General features: G+C 34.8%; 1 protein-coding gene and 1 long non-coding RNA gene across 3 annotated transcripts; both read right to left on the reverse strand.

The window, feature by feature from the left end:
* Window positions 1-2,236: 2,236 nt before the first annotated feature.
* LOC106522862 (uncharacterized) lies at window positions 2,237-5,269 on the reverse strand. The gene is made up of 4 exons (XR_001310828.1): window positions 4,890-5,269; window positions 3,170-3,445; window positions 2,613-2,714; window positions 2,237-2,521 (listed from the first exon to the last, which is right to left on the reverse strand). It is a non-coding gene; the product is annotated as an uncharacterized LOC106522862 (long non-coding RNA).
* A 2,714-nt stretch (window positions 5,270-7,983) lies between these two features.
* Window positions 7,984-16,045, reverse strand: LOC106522863 (selection and upkeep of intraepithelial T-cells protein 3). 2 transcript variants are annotated; one of them, XM_014016065.1, is made up of 6 exons: window positions 15,624-16,045; window positions 11,317-11,622; window positions 10,249-10,287; window positions 8,917-9,192; window positions 8,360-8,461; window positions 7,984-8,268 (listed from the first exon to the last, which is right to left on the reverse strand). In XM_014016065.1, exons 1-5 carry the CDS (start codon window positions 15,709-15,711, stop codon window positions 8,373-8,375), a joined length of 798 nt encoding a protein of 265 aa, XP_013871519.1. In that variant the 5' UTR covers window positions 15,712-16,045; the 3' UTR covers window positions 7,984-8,268; window positions 8,360-8,372. The 2 variants fall into 2 exon arrangements, with proteins under 2 accessions (XP_013871519.1, XP_013871520.1); XM_014016066.1 differs by lacking the exon at window positions 10,249-10,287 and having other exon boundaries at window positions 15,624-16,043.
* Window positions 16,046-19,092: the final 3,047 nt, after the last annotated feature.

The raw sequence follows: 19,092 nt of genomic DNA on the forward strand, positions 1-19,092 counted from the left end.
CAGTTTGAGGAGTTGACACACTTGTTCTGTGGAAAGTGTGGTTCTGCTGCTGAGAGTGGTGTCTGATTTTAATCTTGCACAGACCACATCCACTGCCTTATCTTTTTTTTTCAAGGGGAAATTTCTTCATCACAGCTGAACGTGCACACAGGAAGGCCTCAGCAAAGTCAAACCTGTGAGGCAGTAATGAGGAGCACTTGCTCCACCGTGCAGCTCACAGTTTAACATGTTTGAGTGGTTTAAAGAGGACAGAGATGGTGCCTTTCCACTGAGCAAAAGAAAAGTTAGTTTTTAGTTTGTAACACCAGAATAAACTACAAACGTTCAAGAGTTCTTACTTCCTATAATCCAAGATCTGAGAGTGAAGAGAGGAAGTGAAAATTGTGCATTAAAGTCTCTAAAAAAACTGAGAAAACTGATCTGGTTGCACCCGGGAGGTGTGAAGTGTGTTCTATCTGAAATTCTCAGAATTGAGCTCTGAAACAAAAAACCACTTGTTATTTCCTGTCCTGCAACGGTTCTTTACTTCTGTTTCTCTCTGAGCTCTTTCACATTTCTTTTTACTCTCTTTGTTCCCTTCAATTAAAACCGAGCAGAAAATTTTCAATAAACTTCTGAGAAGTTATTCATGATTTTAATAGAAAAACTAAAGACTGTATAATAAACTGTATTTTAGTGAATTCACTCAAAATGATCAAACATCTAAATACAGCTGCTTTAGGAGTCAGTATTCATGAAGATAACTGTTTACCACTGGAGACAAAGAGGGGATGTTTTTGTCCATGTGTGATATTCAAGATGGCCGCCACAGCAAAGTGACTTTATTAAACATAAAATGACAAGAATTCAACCAGTTTGGCTGAAAAAGGCTGACGTGGCTGCATAAAGACTAAAAGTAACATTAAGGAAAACCAAGAACAAGGCTTGGTGCAGAACAGAGCAATGATCCACTGGAATAATGGTAAAATACAACTGAGGAGGATTGGGCAGTGGAAACACCTGGGTGACTGCAGACCGGACATTTTAACATAAAGAACCACAAAACAAGAATCATGACACTTTGAGTCAGAAGTGCAGTATTTATTGCAGCCAACAGAAGCTGAAATTAGAAAGTAAAGATAGTTAAGATAATGTAATAATGTGGTACATTGTGTTATAAACATCCTAATCAACACATTTATAAAAATGATAATGTTGCAGATAAAGGGTTTGATAAAGTTCTATAAGTTCAGTCCATTTAGCATTTAAATCTGTGAAATTTTGGTCAGTAAATGCCAGATTTTTCCTCATTATTCATAGTCAAATTCTAAAAGTCGTTCAAGGCAGACGATCAAGATGCACAAACATTAGGCCTAACTCGTGCTTTAAAGCAAAACGGAAAAGGGGAAATGTTTCTGTTAGCTCTGAATGAAAGAAGCACATAACCTATCCAAGTTATTGCAAACTGAACAGAACCATGAAAATGTCCTCAGAGGCACCTGTAGTTTATGACAGCCTACACACAAATCCATCACTGCACAACACCCACACAAATACAGGGTGGGTGACATCTGACTAGAAATAGAAAAGAGAAAATGCTATTTTCCTCTGATACAGGGAGTGTGGAGCTTAAGAGATTAATGTTTTATACTAAGTTCCTCTTATTTCCCACGACTCCTGTTTTACTAAAATAATTCTGCACTGACAATCTCCAGCAGGAAACCTTCCGATGCAAGAATTTAGATCTCTACTTAATGCACTGAATCAGGTAATATTTCTGAGACATTTTCACTAAATGAAGTAATGTTTTATGCAGTTTGATGCTCCTGTACACGTGCACAGGAAGCACGTGCACACAGGAAGGCCTCAGCAGAGTCAAACCTGTGAGGCAGTAATGAGGACCACTTGCTCCACCGTGCAGCTCACAGTTTAACATGTCTGAGTGGTTTAAAGAGGACAGAGATGCCTTTTTACTTAGACAAACGAAAAGTTAGTTTTTGGTTTGCATTCCCAGAATAAACTACAATGGTTCAAGAGATCTGAGAGTCAAGAGAGGAAGTGAAAGTTGTGCATTAAATTCTCTGAACTGTGAATCGGTGCGTAAATAGATCCTCTGCAATAACATAAGATGAAACTAAAACACAGACAGATTTGATCATTAAGAAATCAAAACATAAAATAAATGATTAAACAACTAAAGAAAAATAACAGTCACTATACTTAAAACAAAAAAAAAAAAACCAGCAGAATCGATCATTAAGCAATCAATACAAAAAAAATTAAATGAAAATCAATGTTGTCAACAAACAAACTCACAGAAAATACTTTTTTATGAACAATTTCAAAGGTAATCTAATAAAACTCATCAACTGATCACAAGTTTAATTTGCATTCTGATTATCTCAACAGTAGGGTTCTCCACCCCTAATTTTCTTTACAGGATAATTACTGAATATTGAACACTTTAATCAACCAATCATACACACGATCAGCTTGACTTGACCTAACTGTTGGACTAAACTACAGGTGAGCAGAGAAGAACCTGAAGAAAAGAAACATAAAGATGTCAGAACAGACTTGAGCTTTAAAAACAGAATATATAATAATGAAGATGTTATAATATTTAATTTCACCTCAAACACCCAGCTAAGGCCACACTGAGAACAACTCCTTCAACAGTCCGAATAAAGGCAGCAGCAGCAGTCCAGAGGACAACTGTAAAACTCCTGAAGCCCCTGAAGAAAAAAAAAAGTTTTAAAATCACTTGAATAAATAAAACCTATTTTCCTATGTTAGAAAAAGTTTTGACTCTAGTCTTAGTAGTGAGGAGTACTTTTTAACACATTTTGTTCATGAAATTGATGCTTTTCAAACACCCAGAAATAAAATATCTTATGATCGACTATACAGTATGTTCATAAAGTTCTGTACAATGTTTATTCTCACAAAAGTGAAATTTATAGAGGACCGAATCTGACATAACTGGAAATAAAAGCACAATTTCTTTTTTTATAGCATAGAGATTAGATTTGTGAAGTCTCAATATAATTTTCTTCACTTTTAAATAAACTACTCTCTTTATCCAGTACAAAACAAACTTGACTGGACTTCATTCTAAATAAGCATTGGGTTTATATACAAATGAACAGCACACTGATCTAGCAGAAATGAAAGTAAAAATAAAACTCACCAGGAACTCCCAACAAGTTTGGATCTGAACGAATTTCATGGCAGATCGGTGGTTGCTGCCTCACAACACAAGTGTAGAAATCTTCTTTAGTTACTTCAGCAGTGAGGATAATGGTTCCATTGTCAAAGTACTCTGTCTTGTTTTCAGGAATAGTTTCGTTGTTGCTGTTTTGCAGCTCTATCTCAGGTTCTGGAAAAGCTCGATCAGCCTTACACTCTACCAGAACAATGTTTTTTGATCTGTTAAGTGCTCTGACATTTGGCTTTGGGCATGTACCTGTAAAAAAAAAAAAAAGAAAAAGAAAAAAAAGGGATAAAATTAGTAAAATACAAAAAATAATCTTTCCAGTTTGAAAAGTCTGTTTTGCTTTTTTAATATATGAATTTAGGTGTGTACATGACTGTGTGAAGTAGTAAAAGAAACAAACAAAAAAGGTAGAAAATTTGATTTATTAAAATACCTTAACAATGGTTGGAAGTGTTTCATGACATTTTACTGACTCACCAGATCAAATAATATGCACAACTCATATTATGCCAAAATGAATAGATAAATTACATTGTATCTGCCTACATTTTTCTTTTCCTTTTTATTTTTAATACTTGAGAATTTTTAAATGGTCTATAAAACTTTCACTGTTTCTGTCCTCTGCCCAGTAGAGATGTGGAATGAAGCTCAGCTGAGGCACAGTGTGTCTAAGAACAGACCACCATGCTGCCACAGAGCCATAACAGAGCCCATCATGGAGGCTCACAGCTGAAATCCAAATCAAACCTTCCACATCATTTTAAGTCGAGGATTTGTTTATTTTATTTCACAAATACACATCGACTAATACATTGAAATTAGTTTAAATTTTTTTTTTTTTGCTAAATGCTGTTACTTAAATTTGATACGTTAAATCTAGAATGGCACATTCTTACTGCTAAATTAAATAAAGAGCCTATCTACAACAGTGTTTCCCAAACTTTTCATCTTTGACCTACATGATAACACAGAAAAACTATTGACCTCATGGTTTTTATAAATTATACAAAAACAGAAAAACAACTAATAAAAAAGAGCATAATGACATAAATGGAGTCAAATTTAAATTACAATTTAACAGAAGTGTTTTTTTCTAACCATTATGGGAAAATAGGTCACAATCGTTTTATTTAAAATTTTTAACATTTTGAGTTTATTTGTCCCACAGTCCAGACCTTGGAGAAACTGTGATCTACATTTTTAAAAACTATTAAATGTTTAGATGAATGGATGGTAGTTTAAACATTTTTTAGAGGTTATAAACTGCGCATGCATGTGATTATGGGTGACGTCAGTAATACTCACCATTGATTTTATCGCTTGTTCTGTCCTTTAACCTTATAAAACACGGAGGTTGGATGCGACCCGATATTTTATTGTAAACACCACTAAATACAATTCAAGTGTTTTGTGACGATCATAAACTGTCGCTAACACATATTAAACGTCGTTTGGAAGCTAAAGGGTTATTTGTAAAGAACTCGTAAATTTGAGTGAAAGATGTAGCTACAACAAATTAATCTGATTAGCCTGTTTTATTCCAGACCTAAATATTTAGTAGCTAAGTTGCGTGCCAACGTGTCTCGCCATGATTCAAAAATGATTTGGACTGAAAGGATAATTTTTCGTTTTAACGCGTTATCTCAGACAAAAATGCTGAGTTTGTTAAAATTTAGTTAGAATTTAAATTTACCTGAAATAAAGTTGATTAGGTCCCTTGTTTCCTTCACAGCAGGGACAAAAAGTTCAAAACAACAAATTTTCCGTCAATTTTAAGTTATCAACAAGAGGTTTGACCAATGATGTTCGGTATTTCTGGAAACTGTAAACACCCAGGAAGAAAACAAACCAATCAGCGTCTTTATTCAGTCTGATAAAACAACTTTAGAGAACTTTTATCAGAGTCAGCCAATCAGAGGAGAGCATCTTCACCTGAGACACGTTTCTACTTTATTGACAGCTGGTTCCGTCCAATAGGAAGCCAGCTTCATGGAAACACCTCAATTTTCCATCAGCCTGATGCCGATGAAAATACCTGTTTTTATCACTACCGGAAGTTCATGTTCTCGGTTATAAAACAAATAAAACAAACCTATCTGTCAACTGTATCAGTTTGATGAAAACAAATTGATATTTTTAAAATAAAATTTTAGAACAGATTTRGAAAAAAATTCGTGAAAAATGCACACTTTTAAATACTTTGATTAAGATTTATCACGGTTAATTTAATTTTTGGAGGCTTTTACTGAGCCTCATGGCCGCCTGCTGGAAATGATTTGTGTTGCAGATTAAGGTAAATCTAAGAGATGCTTCATTCTATCAAATTAAAAATTAATGCTAATAATATAGACAGAATTAGTAAGTCACCCTGTGATTTTCAAGTTAATGTGCACCACTATGACACAAAGGCCGTGTTTAAAAAATTAAAAAGTTGGGCAAAAACAGCAAAACAGCAGTTCAGTTTCACTGAATCATTTAAAAAATAATTTATGTTTGTTGGAGACTGAAATTAAACATACAACTTGAATTAATATAAATATAATTGCTCAATAATAAAACATATTTCTATGGGTTTAAAGTGCAAATACATTTATTAAATAACACAAGCTNTGTCTGATTTTAATCTTGCACAGACCACATCCACTGCCTTATCTTTTTTTTTCAAGGGGAAATTTCTTCATCACAGCTGAACGTGCACACAGGAAGGCCTCAGCAAAGTCAAACCTGTGAGGCAGTAATGAGGAGCACTTGCTCCACCGTGCAGCTCACAGTTTAACATGTTTGAGTGGTTTAAAGAGGACAGAGATGGTGCCTTTCCACTGAGCAAAAGAAAAGTTAGTTTTTAGTTTGTAACACCAGAATAAACTACAAACGTTCAAGAGTTCTTACTTCCTATAATCCAAGATCTGAGAGTGAAGAGAGGAAGTGAAAATTGTGCATTAAAGTCTCTAAAAAAACTGAGAAAACTGATCTGGTTGCACCCGGGAGGTGTGAAGTGTGTTCTATCTGAAATTCTCAGAATTGAGCTCTGAAACAAAAAACCACTTGTTATTTCCTGTCCTGCAACGGTTCTTTACTTCTGTTTCTCTCTGAGCTCTTTCACATTTCTTTTTACTCTCTTTGTTCCCTTCAATTAAAACCGAGCAGAAAATTTTCAATAAACTTCTGAGAAGTTATTCATGATTTTAATAGAAAAACTAAAGACTGTATAATAAACTGTATTTTAGTGAATTCACTCAAAATGATCAAACATCTAAATACAGCTGCTTTAGGAGTCAGTATTCATGAAGATAACTGTTTACCACTGGAGACAAAGAGGGGATGTTTTTGTCCATGTGTGATATTCAAGATGGCCGCCACAGCAAAGTGACTTTATTAAACATAAAATGACAAGAATTCAACCAGTTTGGCTGAAAAAGGCTGACGTGGCTGCATAAAGACTAAAAGTAACATTAAGGAAAACCAAGAACAAGGCTTGGTGCAGAACAGAGCAATGATCCACTGGAATAATGGTAAAATACAACTGAGGAGGATTGGGCAGTGGAAACACCTGGGTGACTGCAGACCGGACATTTTAACATAAAGAACCACAAAACAAGAATCATGACACTTTGAGTCAGAAGTGCAGTATTTATTGCAGCCAACAGAAGCTGAAATTAGAAAGTAAAGATAGTTAAGATAATGTAATAATGTGGTACATTGTGTTATAAACATCCTAATCAACACATTTATAAAAATGATAATGTTGCAGATAAAGGGTTTGATAAAGTTCTATAAGTTCAGTCCATTTAGCATTTAAATCTGTGAAATTTTGGTCAGTAAATGCCAGATTTTTCCTCATTATTCATAGTCAAATTCTAAAAGTCGTTCAAGGCAGACGATCAAGATGCACAAACATTAGGCCTAACTCGTGCTTTAAAGCAAAACGGAAAAGGGGAAATGTTTCTGTTAGCTCTGAATGAAAGAAGCACATAACCTATCCAAGTTATTGCAAACTGAACAGAACCATGAAAATGTCCTCAGAGGCACCTGTAGTTTATGACAGCCTACACACAAATCCATCACTGCACAACACCCACACAAATACAGGGTGGGTGACATCTGACTAGAAATAGAAAAGAGAAAATGCTATTTTCCTCTGATACAGGGAGTGTGGAGCTTAAGAGATTAATGTTTTATACTAAGTTCCTCTTATTTCCCACGACTCCTGTTTTACTAAAATAATTCTGCACTGACAATCTCCAGCAGGAAACCTTCCGATGCAAGAATTTAGATCTCTACTTAATGCACTGAATCAGGTAATATTTCTGAGACATTTTCACTAAATGAAGTAATGTTTTATGCAGTTTGATGCTCCTGTACACGTGCACAGGAAGCACGTGCACACAGGAAGGCCTCAGCAGAGTCAAACCTGTGAGGCAGTAATGAGGACCACTTGCTCCACCGTGCAGCTCACAGTTTAACATGTCTGAGTGGTTTAAAGAGGACAGAGATGCCTTTTTACTTAGACAAACGAAAAGTTAGTTTTTGGTTTGCATTCCCAGAATAAACTACAATGGTTCAAGAGATCTGAGAGTCAAGAGAGGAAGTGAAAGTTGTGCATTAAATTCTCTGAACTGTGAATCGGTGCGTAAATAGATCCTCTGCAATAACATAAGATGAAACTAAAACACAGACAGATTTGATCATTAAGAAATCAAAACATAAAATAAATGATTAAACAACTAAAGAAAAATAACAGTCACTATACTTAAAACAAAAAAAAAAAAACCAGCAGAATCGATCATTAAGCAATCAATACAAAAAAAATTAAATGAAAATCAATGTTGTCAACAAACAAACTCACAGAAAATACTTTTTTATGAACAATTTCAAAGGTAATCTAATAAAACTCATCAACTGATCACAAGTTTAATTTGCATTCTGATTATCTCAACAGTAGGGTTCTCCACCCCTAATTTTCTTTACAGGATAATTACTGAATATTGAACACTTTAATCAACCAATCATACACACGATCAGCTTGACTTGACCTAACTGTTGGACTAAACTACAGGTGAGCAGAGAAGAACCTGAAGAAAAGAAACATAAAGATGTCAGAACAGACTTGAGCTTTAAAAACAGAATATATAATAATGAAGATGTTATAATATTTAATTTCACCTCAAACACCCAGCTAAGGCCACACTGAGAACAACTCCTTCAACAGTCCGAATAAAGGCAGCAGCAGCAGTCCAGAGGACAACTGTAAAACTCCTGAAGCCCCTGAAGAAAAAAAAAAGTTTTAAAATCACTTGAATAAATAAAACCTATTTTCCTATGTTAGAAAAAGTTTTGACTCTAGTCTTAGTAGTGAGGAGTACTTTTTAACACATTTTGTTCATGAAATTGATGCTTTTCAAACACCCAGAAATAAAATATCTTATGATCGACTATACAGTATGTTCATAAAGTTCTGTACAATGTTTATTCTCACAAAAGTGAAATTTATAGAGGACCGAATCTGACATAACTGGAAATAAAAGCACAATTTCTTTTTTTATAGCATAGAGATTAGATTTGTGAAGTCTCAATATAATTTTCTTCACTTTTAAATAAACTACTCTCTTTATCCAGTACAAAACAAACTTGACTGGACTTCATTCTAAATAAGCATTGGGTTTATATACAAATGAACAGCACACTGATCTAGCAGAAATGAAAGTAAAAATAAAACTCACCAGGAACTCCCAACAAGTTTGGATCTGAACGAATTTCATGGCAGATCGGTGGTTGCTGCCTCACAACACAAGTGTAGAAATCTTCTTTAGTTACTTCAGCAGTGAGGATAATGGTTCCATTGTCAAAGTACTCTGTCTTGTTTTCAGGAATAGTTTCGTTGTTGCTGTTTTGCAGCTCTATCTCAGGTTCTGGAAAAGCTCGATCAGCCTTACACTCTACCAGAACAATGTTTTTTGATCTGTTAAGTGCTCTGACATTTGGCTTTGGGCATGTACCTGTAAAAAAAAAAAAAAGAAAAAGAAAAAAAAGGGATAAAATTAGTAAAATACAAAAAATAATCTTTCCAGTTTGAAAAGTCTGTTTTGCTTTTTTAATATATGAATTTAGGTGTGTACATGACTGTGTGAAGTAGTAAAAGAAACAAACAAAAAAGGTAGAAAATTTGATTTATTAAAATACCTTAACAATGGTTGGAAGTGTTTCATGACATTTTACTGACTCACCAGATCAAATAATATGCACAACTCATATTATGCCAAAATGAATAGATAAATTACATTGTATCTGCCTACATTTTTCTTTTCCTTTTTATTTTTAATACTTGAGAATTTTTAAATGGTCTATAAAACTTTCACTGTTTCTGTCCTCTGCCCAGTAGAGATGTGGAATGAAGCTCAGCTGAGGCACAGTGTGTCTAAGAACAGACCACCATGCTGCCACAGAGCCATAACAGAGCCCATCATGGAGGCTCACAGCTGAAATCCAAATCAAACCTTCCACATCATTTTAAGTCGAGGATTTGTTTATTTTATTTCACAAATACACATCGACTAATACATTGAAATTAGTTTAAATTTTTTTTTTTTTGCTAAATGCTGTTACTTAAATTTGATACGTTAAATCTAGAATGGCACATTCTTACTGCTAAATTAAATAAAGAGCCTATCTACAACAGTGTTTCCCAAACTTTTCATCTTTGACCTACATGATAACACAGAAAAACTATTGACCTCATGGTTTTTATAAATTATACAAAAACAGAAAAACAACTAATAAAAAAGAGCATAATGACATAAATGGAGTCAAATTTAAATTACAATTTAACAGAAGTGTTTTTTTCTAACCATTATGGGAAAATAGGTCACAATCGTTTTATTTAAAATTTTTAACATTTTGAGTTTATTTGTCCCACAGTCCAGACCTTGGAGAAACTGTGATCTACATTTTTAAAAACTATTAAATGTTTAGATGAATGGATGGTAGTTTAAACATTTTTTAGAGGTTATAAACTGCGCATGCATGTGATTATGGGTGACGTCAGTAATACTCACCATTGATTTTATCGCTTGTTCTGTCCTTTAAGATACAATCTGAAAGTTAAAACAAAACTGTGTTAGACAGTTGTTCTATGATTTTAGCATTTTGATGGAAAATAAAAAAAAAATGTATATAAAATATAAAAAGAAAATAAAAGTAAAGAAAAGTCAATATTATGCTGATAAAACACAGAAAACAGTCAAATACTGTTATTAAAAACACATTACACAGAAGAAACTGGTTTATGGCAGTCCTGATGGATTATATTCAGTCAGAAAAACATGTGAATGTGAAAATATAAAAGAGAGAAAATGTGCAAAATGCTGAGCTGATTCTAGACCAGAACAGACTGTTTCCTGATACAGAATGGTTTTCTGTAGTRTTGCTAAGCTAAGCTAACTGAAGGGTTGCAGTGTTGTTTACCATAAACAGATGGTCTAGGCAAAAGCACTATAAAATACTTTTTTAAGGAAAAAAAATCTAAATTTATGTTATTAATATTCTTTTGATTTGTTTTGTTTTTATAATGTGTGAATGACACTGCAAGGCTAAAAATGTAAGGCAAAACAATCTAAAGAATTAGACAAATTCATTGGTGTAACTGAAAAGCAGTTGGTACGATGAGGCAAACAGGGAAGCAGASGAGGCAGTGGCGGCAGAAACATTTTGTGGCTGAGATGAGGTGAGGCTGAGGTAAAGGAAAATAAAATAAATAAAAGAAAGCTTGACAGATCTGTAATAAACAGAAAACAAGCAATAAAGCAGAAGCTCCAAAAATATGTTTTCAACACTAAGCTCTTAAAATAACTAGTAAATAGTAGCTGTAGTACACAAAAACTAGGACTATTTTAGGTTTTTATTTTGCACATTCACAAGCTTTCACTTCTGGTTCTTTTTAAATGTTTTGGAAAATTGCAGAATAAAATAGTTAATGTATGGTTTATAGCTGAAAGTAATTTGAGTTTGTCAATGAGACAGCTCTTCTTCCATGTTTGAAATGTTCACCTGTTTGTTCTTAAATACATCTGGGACACATGAACTTGCCTCTTCTGTGAATAAATCTATTTAAATGTTTCACTCACCAACTTCAAGTTGAATTGTTGCATATGTTTTTTTTTTTTTTGGATCAGGATATATACAGGTGTAAGTTCCACTGTCTTGCACCGTCACAGGTTTGATACGTATGGAAACGTTTCCAGATTTTAGAGATTCTTGGAAATGAGTAACTCTAGGTTTGATATTTGAAGCTACTTTTACATCCGTGCCATTTTCATAAAAGTAGAAATCCTCGCCATCTTTTTTCCAATCAAATTTCTTGTTTGTCATGTCAGTGTTATCAAAAGAACAATTCAAAACGACTACTTCATCTTCTTTCACCTTGAGTGTACCTGAAAGATAAGAAACATGTTTTAGTGAAGGAACGTCAATTCCAAGGCAGCTGTTTGTGAAACATCTTAAAAAATCRGCAAAACATGGTTGGATTTGATTCCATTTGATATGAAGCACAGAAGAAACGAGGACTTTTTCATTTTTGGTTCAGCTCTATCTTCATTAGAGTTTTTAATAAAAACAACTTCTACATAAAACTTTTTTGTTCTACCTTTTAGGAAACAAAATAAGAAGGGATTATTGCCCAACACCTCACTAACAGGAGCAAAAGCAAATGTTTATCTTCAGAGGTTTTACTGGTTGACCCAGTGAGCTGAGTTTAAAGATAGTGGGCCTCATGCACGAACATGTTCGTATTCTTATCCTAAATTTCTCTTACTTTCGTTYGTRTGAAGGGTTCGTACGAACATGTCACGTCAGATTCCAGTGGTGGACACAGTTCCCCTAATGCACTAAAGCATTAATAGGGGAACTAATTTCCTGATTCGTGCTTTAGGGCTTTTGCTAATTTTAAAATDTATTAGTGGATTAGCACTTGCTAAATTTATAGGCTAAATTTAGAAGCACTAACTGAGGTCTATAAATGTTATTGATCAACATTAATGTTCACAGCTGAGGGTGAAAGCTGTCTCACATTATCTACTAGGTGACAATATATGAACTCAAATCCAGCTGTGGAAWGTCAATGATAAGTCTTGAGAGAGCAACATGACAACATGTGACTCATGTTGTCTGTTGAAGAATGTTCATGGGTTGACTGGGTTATTTTAGTGCTTTAGAATTAGCTTTTACTAAAACATTCAGTGTGTTAGGGCTTTAGAATTAGGGGACCTAAATATTTGAGTTAGTGTTTTAGAGATAGTGGAATTAATTTTTAGATTAGTGCTGCCCACCACTGTCAGATGCAACAAACTCTTCTATCTTCAGGAAAAGTGTGTACATGAGCAGCGTAAACTGATGAATGTGTATCAGGTGCTCGTGCACGGGGAGAGGTGATTAGCATAATTATCACCCTAAAAACACCATATAAGGATATACGTTTCCTGCCCCACATACCAGGAAGCTACCATTCATAAATGACATCGTAAAGTAAAAAAAGAACTTTACGAGTTTGGAGACTGAAGTTCTGCTCTCAGAGATCCAGAAAAGAAAATCTGTCATTTTTAGCAGCGTCAGACCTGCTAAAGCCGAGGAATGAAATGACTGCTGTTAATGTAATGTCTCATTTACAGTCACAGAAATAAAAATCTAAATCTCTGGGTTTTCTTTGGTCAAATATTTTAAATTTAAGTGCAAACAATTGTGTTACATTGGTTTCATTTATTCAGAAGAGCAGTCGTGCATACCCCACCCAGCTGTTGCACGTGTCAGATGTGTTTCTGGGGAAAAAAAGCATTTTAAAATGTCTCCAAACTTCAATTATTGCATAATTTAAGTTGGTTTGTAGTTTGAGATCTTCATATTAATATTGTAGTGCTACACAACAGCATTAATAGCCAATTTAATTTAATTTAACCAATTCATGTCGTTAGTCTAAATTATTACATTTAAAATTATAATTCTAATTCACACAGAACAGCCTCTTGTCAACATAATTATGGAGTGTGATTTATTTTAAACTCTCAAACTAATGAAATATAAAGTTATTAGTGAATAAATCCATCTGGATAACAGCAGACTGACTGCAGATAAAATATACGACAGGTCTGGACCACATGGGAATTTTCTTCATATCTGAAAAACATCTTCGAATACGAGAAAATTGGTGAATATGACAAATTCTCCTAAATCACTCATCTGCAGAACTTSAGAACAAATCTGTTTAAACGAACGGTTCTTGCATGAGGCCCGTTGATTTGTAGAAKTGTTCCTGAGCCCAAGCGCTGACATCCAGAACAAAATCAAACCTGTTTTAACCCAGAGGGCCCCAAGATCATGACCATACTGACTGTCAGTCTTGTTGTTCCTTTGAGACTTCCACAGATTCTTAAAACCTTTTTACCAGTTTATGAACTGTTGATTATAACATTTTAAAGCCTGCCCAGTTTGTTTTCCATTGAGGAACTTTATTCTGAAATTGTTCTGAGTTGAGTTGTTTTCAGACTGATGAACCTCTRCCCTGCATTATACAGCTATAATTTAAAAGTAATAGGTCAGATTATAATCTGTTTTACTATAATGGCATAAAGTTAATCAGTGACCAGCACTATCTGTGTTTCTGCAGGAGATTCTGCCAAACAGAAAGTAAGACACAGTTAATAATTTAACTGTGTCTTAATTAATTGATATGCTTGTTTGTCTTTGAGTCTATGGTGTATAATAATGTGATTGTGATGTTGTATTTCTGAGTGTTTTATGTGCTGCAGAACAGGAACCTGCTGTAAAACAGCAATTATGCTGAATCAGGCTTGATTTTTAATAATCTTTTCCTGTTTAATCAATAAATCAAATCAATCAAATCAATATGGCAGCCATTTTAACATGAAATCAGCTTCACCTGACTGTGATTACATTCTAGATTTCTAAAAATAAGTTTTGACAAGGGACATTCTGAATGGTAATTTAACATATCTGTATTTAAATTCTGACTAGTCAAGATATCTTAAAAGGAATTACGACTTTAGTCAAAATTACATTTTTAGCGATTTCAATTAAGAAATTGTGTGTAAGCCCCCTTGCTGCAGATTTTTGCATAGCTGCGATGACAGACACCAAATCATCCRTCTGTTAAGCTGAAGCTAAAAATCCTGTTAAAAACATGAGAATTAGAGTTGGACGACACTGCAGACCACTGAACAGTAAATTAGGGTAGTTTTTAGTAAGGCTAAAATGCCTTATAAACTTGTTGCCAAAATGCTACAACCTGTGATGTTTTGATTAGTCAGAATAAAGTATCTGAAATAGAAAAGCCATCTAGATGAAAAAATATTCCACACATTCAGGATTCATTTGYATATCTTAGTCGTGGATATCTCTAAGTTTTGATTTGATTTTTTTAACACTTGAATAAAAAAACTGTTGAATACAACAATTATTTATATTAAAAAAAACATTTCATGTGCACGGAAGTGGTAGAAGCCAGGATGGGCTTATATGAAAAACCACACCCAGTCAAATCAGACCACAAAAGTAGGAATAGCAACAATTAATATCTATTTAAAAACCATCATCAAAGTTAGTTTTGCCGGGTCATTATTTGATTTCAAAATATTTGTAATTTAATTTGCGTTGGTTAAATGTTTATATGTCATATCTCCAAATTCATTTAACATATCTTTAGTTATTGTGACTAGCCAGAACAAAAACAAGATATCACTGGAGCCCTCATACAACTCAATAGTAAATCTCTCGTATTCATACTAGTCAGAATGTAATTATAGGGATATAACTGGTCACAAACCAGTTTCATYTATCTGGAATGTAAGTAACGTGAATTTGATTATATGTTAAAATGGCCTGCCATATTCTGTGCTCCTCCCTGCTGCTGCTGCAGAAAATGACGCAACAATAAAACATCTCTGAATTACAGGCAGTAACAAAATAACCCCAGGCAAAGAATGAAAAAAAATAATAATAATTAAATTTAAAATTTCTGGTTGCTGGATGATTAAGCTGCTCCAGTTCAAGAGATTTATTTTTCTTAAACTTATACAACAAGTCCCGATGCTTTGGTTAGCTCATCTACCTGCCTTTAAAATCTTGAGCAGTTTTTCAAAAGAATTATATCTATTTTTATATTATTTTTTCTTTCGGCTGCTCATCACCAGAACAAACATTTGTCTGACAGGACGCCCTKCCTGAAACAGCTGAGCTCGAAGTAACGGTTCATGAGACGCAGCAGGAATGACTTTTAATTTGGCCCAATTATTGGATCAAACACAACCTTTCAAAAAGATATATAATAAAAAAAATAAGAAATAAGAAAAAAATAAAAAATAAAAAAAAATAAATATGTATGTATTATTATATTTAAAAAAAATGAACAAAATAAATAGCCTACCGTCTGCAAACGTTTGTTCTGTCCACATCAGGACAAAAAGACACATCAGAGGAAGGAGCTTCATCTTCTCCAAGTTCATCTTCTCCATCACCTCAGTGTGAGCGCTCTCTGCCTGCACTCCTCATATAAACGTCCCGTTAGTTTCGGTTTCATCTTAATAAACGCATTTCCGGTGCAAAGGCTTCAAAACAGAATCAGCATGAAACAAGAAACATCAGAACAGCAGCGGCTCTCTTTAATCTGACTGAGCATCTCATCAGATCTGGTCAGGGAAGAAAATAAAAGACAACAGCGACRCCCAGGTTGTGTTTTAGTGCCTTTTATGACAAAAAAAAAAAACACCTTAAAGAGACATTCTGCGATCATCAGAAGATAAAAGCAGGAAGACACAACATGTCTATCAGGAGGGGAGGTTTAATTTACAGGAACAGAAGCAGAACTGTCTGAAACAGGGTTACAGCCCACATGTTGGCACTTTCTTAGCCTGGCCMTTAYCTTCCTRCGCAGCTCTGCTCAATTCTCATTTCCTTCAGGAAAGAGAAGGACAAGGTATGGTTCTCACCAGGCTAGCACTTTCTGTAACATGTCGAAAAAAATAAAATGCAACAAATTTCAACCATATTTTATTCACAAAAGAGCTATCACKTCTGTTAAAATAAAGAACTTGGAGGGGATCTCATCTGGTTCTTTATTTTTATTTTTTGCTGGATTTTTCATTGCTGGGTGGGAGCAGATGTTTTCTAAAAGCTTCCTGTGTTTTACTGACATTTTATTTTTCAGATGTACTAATGCACCCCCATACCATCAGAGAGGCAGATGATGGACCTGTGGACTGATGAGAGGCTGGAAGTTTCCTACAAAAGACATCTGTTGATGATTTTTTTCATAACATTATAAATCTTTTACGTTATGAAGTGTAGATGATGTGACATTTAAACTTTAATATTTTATCCACATTAACAAATAATCACAGTACTTCTAGATCAGAGCAGAGAAGTTTTACACAAACAAGTATTTTATATTTTGATTGGAGGGAATATTAAAAAGATATTCGTGGTGTTGCACTTCTCTCTTTGTTTGAATAAACAGCTGTTTTCCCCCATCCTTTGACAGTGCACTTTCAAGGGTTTTAAATTRTACATYTTTGTCAACAGACTCTGGAAAGTTTGTTGTTTTGGAGTTTTTAGAWTTGTCCACTGCATTCAACACTGTGGATCACAGTAGTAACCTGTCGTCTCAAGCACTGTGTGGGCGTTAGGAGGGGGTCACCCTACTGGTTTCRGTCCTACCTGTCTAATAGGAGTTTTTGTGTAAAAATTGATTATGTCTTCCATAGCTCCACTTYCAGAYGGGGTGCCCCAGGGGTCAATCCTCGGCCCTCTTTTAATTGCCCTCTACCTACTCCCCCTTGGCTCTGTTTTTAGGAAGCGTGGGTTTTTTTATTTCATTGTTATGCTGATGATGGTCAGATCTATTTTCCCTTGGCACAAAACAACACAGTCCAAGACACACACTGCCTTAATGACATCAAAGCATGATTTTCTCAACTTCCTTAGTCTAAATGAGAAGACAGAAGTCATGTTGTTTGGGTCAAGCTGCTGTCCCTCACCCAACATAGCTCTTGGCCCACTGTCTTTATCTCAGGGACTGTGTCACCAATGTGGGGCTGAAGTTTGAATCTGATTTTAAATTTGAGAAACAGATCAGCAGTGTTGTGCAGAAAGGTTTTTCATCAGCTTCGCCAAAAATACCAGCAATCTTAGCAAGATCTGACTTGGAACAATTAATCCACACTTTTCTCACAGCGTATCTTTACTGTAACTCACTGTATGCAGGCGTTACTCAGACCTCTCTTTTCCACCTGCAGCTTGTGCAGACCTCTGCTGCTCGCCTGTTAACTCAGACCTGTAGGTTCGAACACAYCACGCGTCCCTTCTCTGGCTCCCTGYGCACTACAGAATTCATTTTGTTAGTTGTTTTTAAATGTTTAAACAACCTCGCTCCACCATTTTTATGTGAGCTACTTCGGCCCGACTGCCCACCCCGATCCTTCAGATCAGCTATCGGTTGCTGCTGATTGTCCCTGAAACTACAGGCTGAAGCTCATTTGCTGTTGCTGTTATCAGGAACAATTTACCCCTGAGTGTCAGACAGACCTCSTCTCTTCCTGTTTTTAAATCTCATTTAAAAACACGCTTTTATTCTTTGGCTTTATCCTACTGTGATCTCGTCTTGTAAGACACATGATGTGAACCTGGTGTTTGTTGTAAGTGTTCAACTTATTTTTGTCTTAKTGTAACACACTTTGGTTACCCCTGCGGTTTTTTAAAATGTGTCATAGAAATAAAGTTGATTGATTGATTGAATAAATCAGTTGTTGATGTCAACTTAAAAAATATGTTTTGAGAGTTTCATTAAAATCTGCCCACTGGCTTCCTGTTTTAAACATTTTATCATTAAGGGTTTACCAACATCCTGGCATTTGTCCAGACAGAAGCTCAGACTTTCTGTTGCCCTGAAGGAATCACACATTTAATAAACAGCTGCTTTGTGAGAGAAAGTGGGAGCAGAAACAAGTCGAGATCTTTAGTTTCACTATTAAACTTTTGACTCTTCCAGTGAAAGACAACTTGAGGGCCTGTCTGGGAAAAACAAAACAAGTTCTGACAGAGTCGTTATCCAAACAAACTCTTTGATTCTAACCACAAAGCTGCAGGCTGCATGAAAATAATCATTTAAAAGCAGAGACACGTTTTTATGATTATACAACACTAACGCTGCGCTGAYATCAGGACAGGTGAGAACAAGCATCAGGATGTTTGCTTTGCAAAGCAGATGACTCTGAAGAGAAAGTTGGTGAAGTTTGAATGAAGATTTCTGACCCTTTTCTCCTGGTTTTTAATAGATAAAACCCTGAAAACATGACCCTGAGCAGCACAGAACTGAAGCAGAAACAGATTTAACGTCAGATTGATTTTATTTAAGAAACAAAACAAACTTTTCTTGGAGTTTGTCAGAGAAGATCARCAATTATCACCAGCTGAGTGCGTCCTTCCTGACACAAGCAGTATTTCGATTTTCCTCTGAGTGTTAAAGGAAACTATTAAAACTGTTTCGGAGGTGATGCTCGTGATTTACGTGAGAGAAAATAAAAGAACCAGATYCAACCAGTTACTAACAGTTACAGTTCAGTGGTCATTAAAACAAGCTGCAGGAGGAGAGAACAGGATGGGAAAAGTTGGACCAGAACAAGATAAAACCTGTTTTTACTCTATAGCAAATCTGCATAAACAACACAAAGACAAGCAACAAAATATTAAAAAATATTAATATAAAATGACTCAAACTTGATGATTCTATAAAAAAAAGAATAAAACCAAACAAGTTTTGAAAGTTATTGTCAAAAATAAAGGACAGGTTAGTTTCAACTGAACCGATTCTAAGTTTCAGTCTGTTTCAGTTTGAGTTG

Source organism: Austrofundulus limnaeus, unplaced genomic scaffold (genome assembly GCF_001266775.1).
Source record: "Austrofundulus limnaeus strain Quisiro unplaced genomic scaffold, Austrofundulus_limnaeus-1.0 Scaffold137, whole genome shotgun sequence".
Classification (NCBI taxonomy): Eukaryota; Metazoa; Chordata; class Actinopteri; order Cyprinodontiformes; family Rivulidae; genus Austrofundulus; species Austrofundulus limnaeus.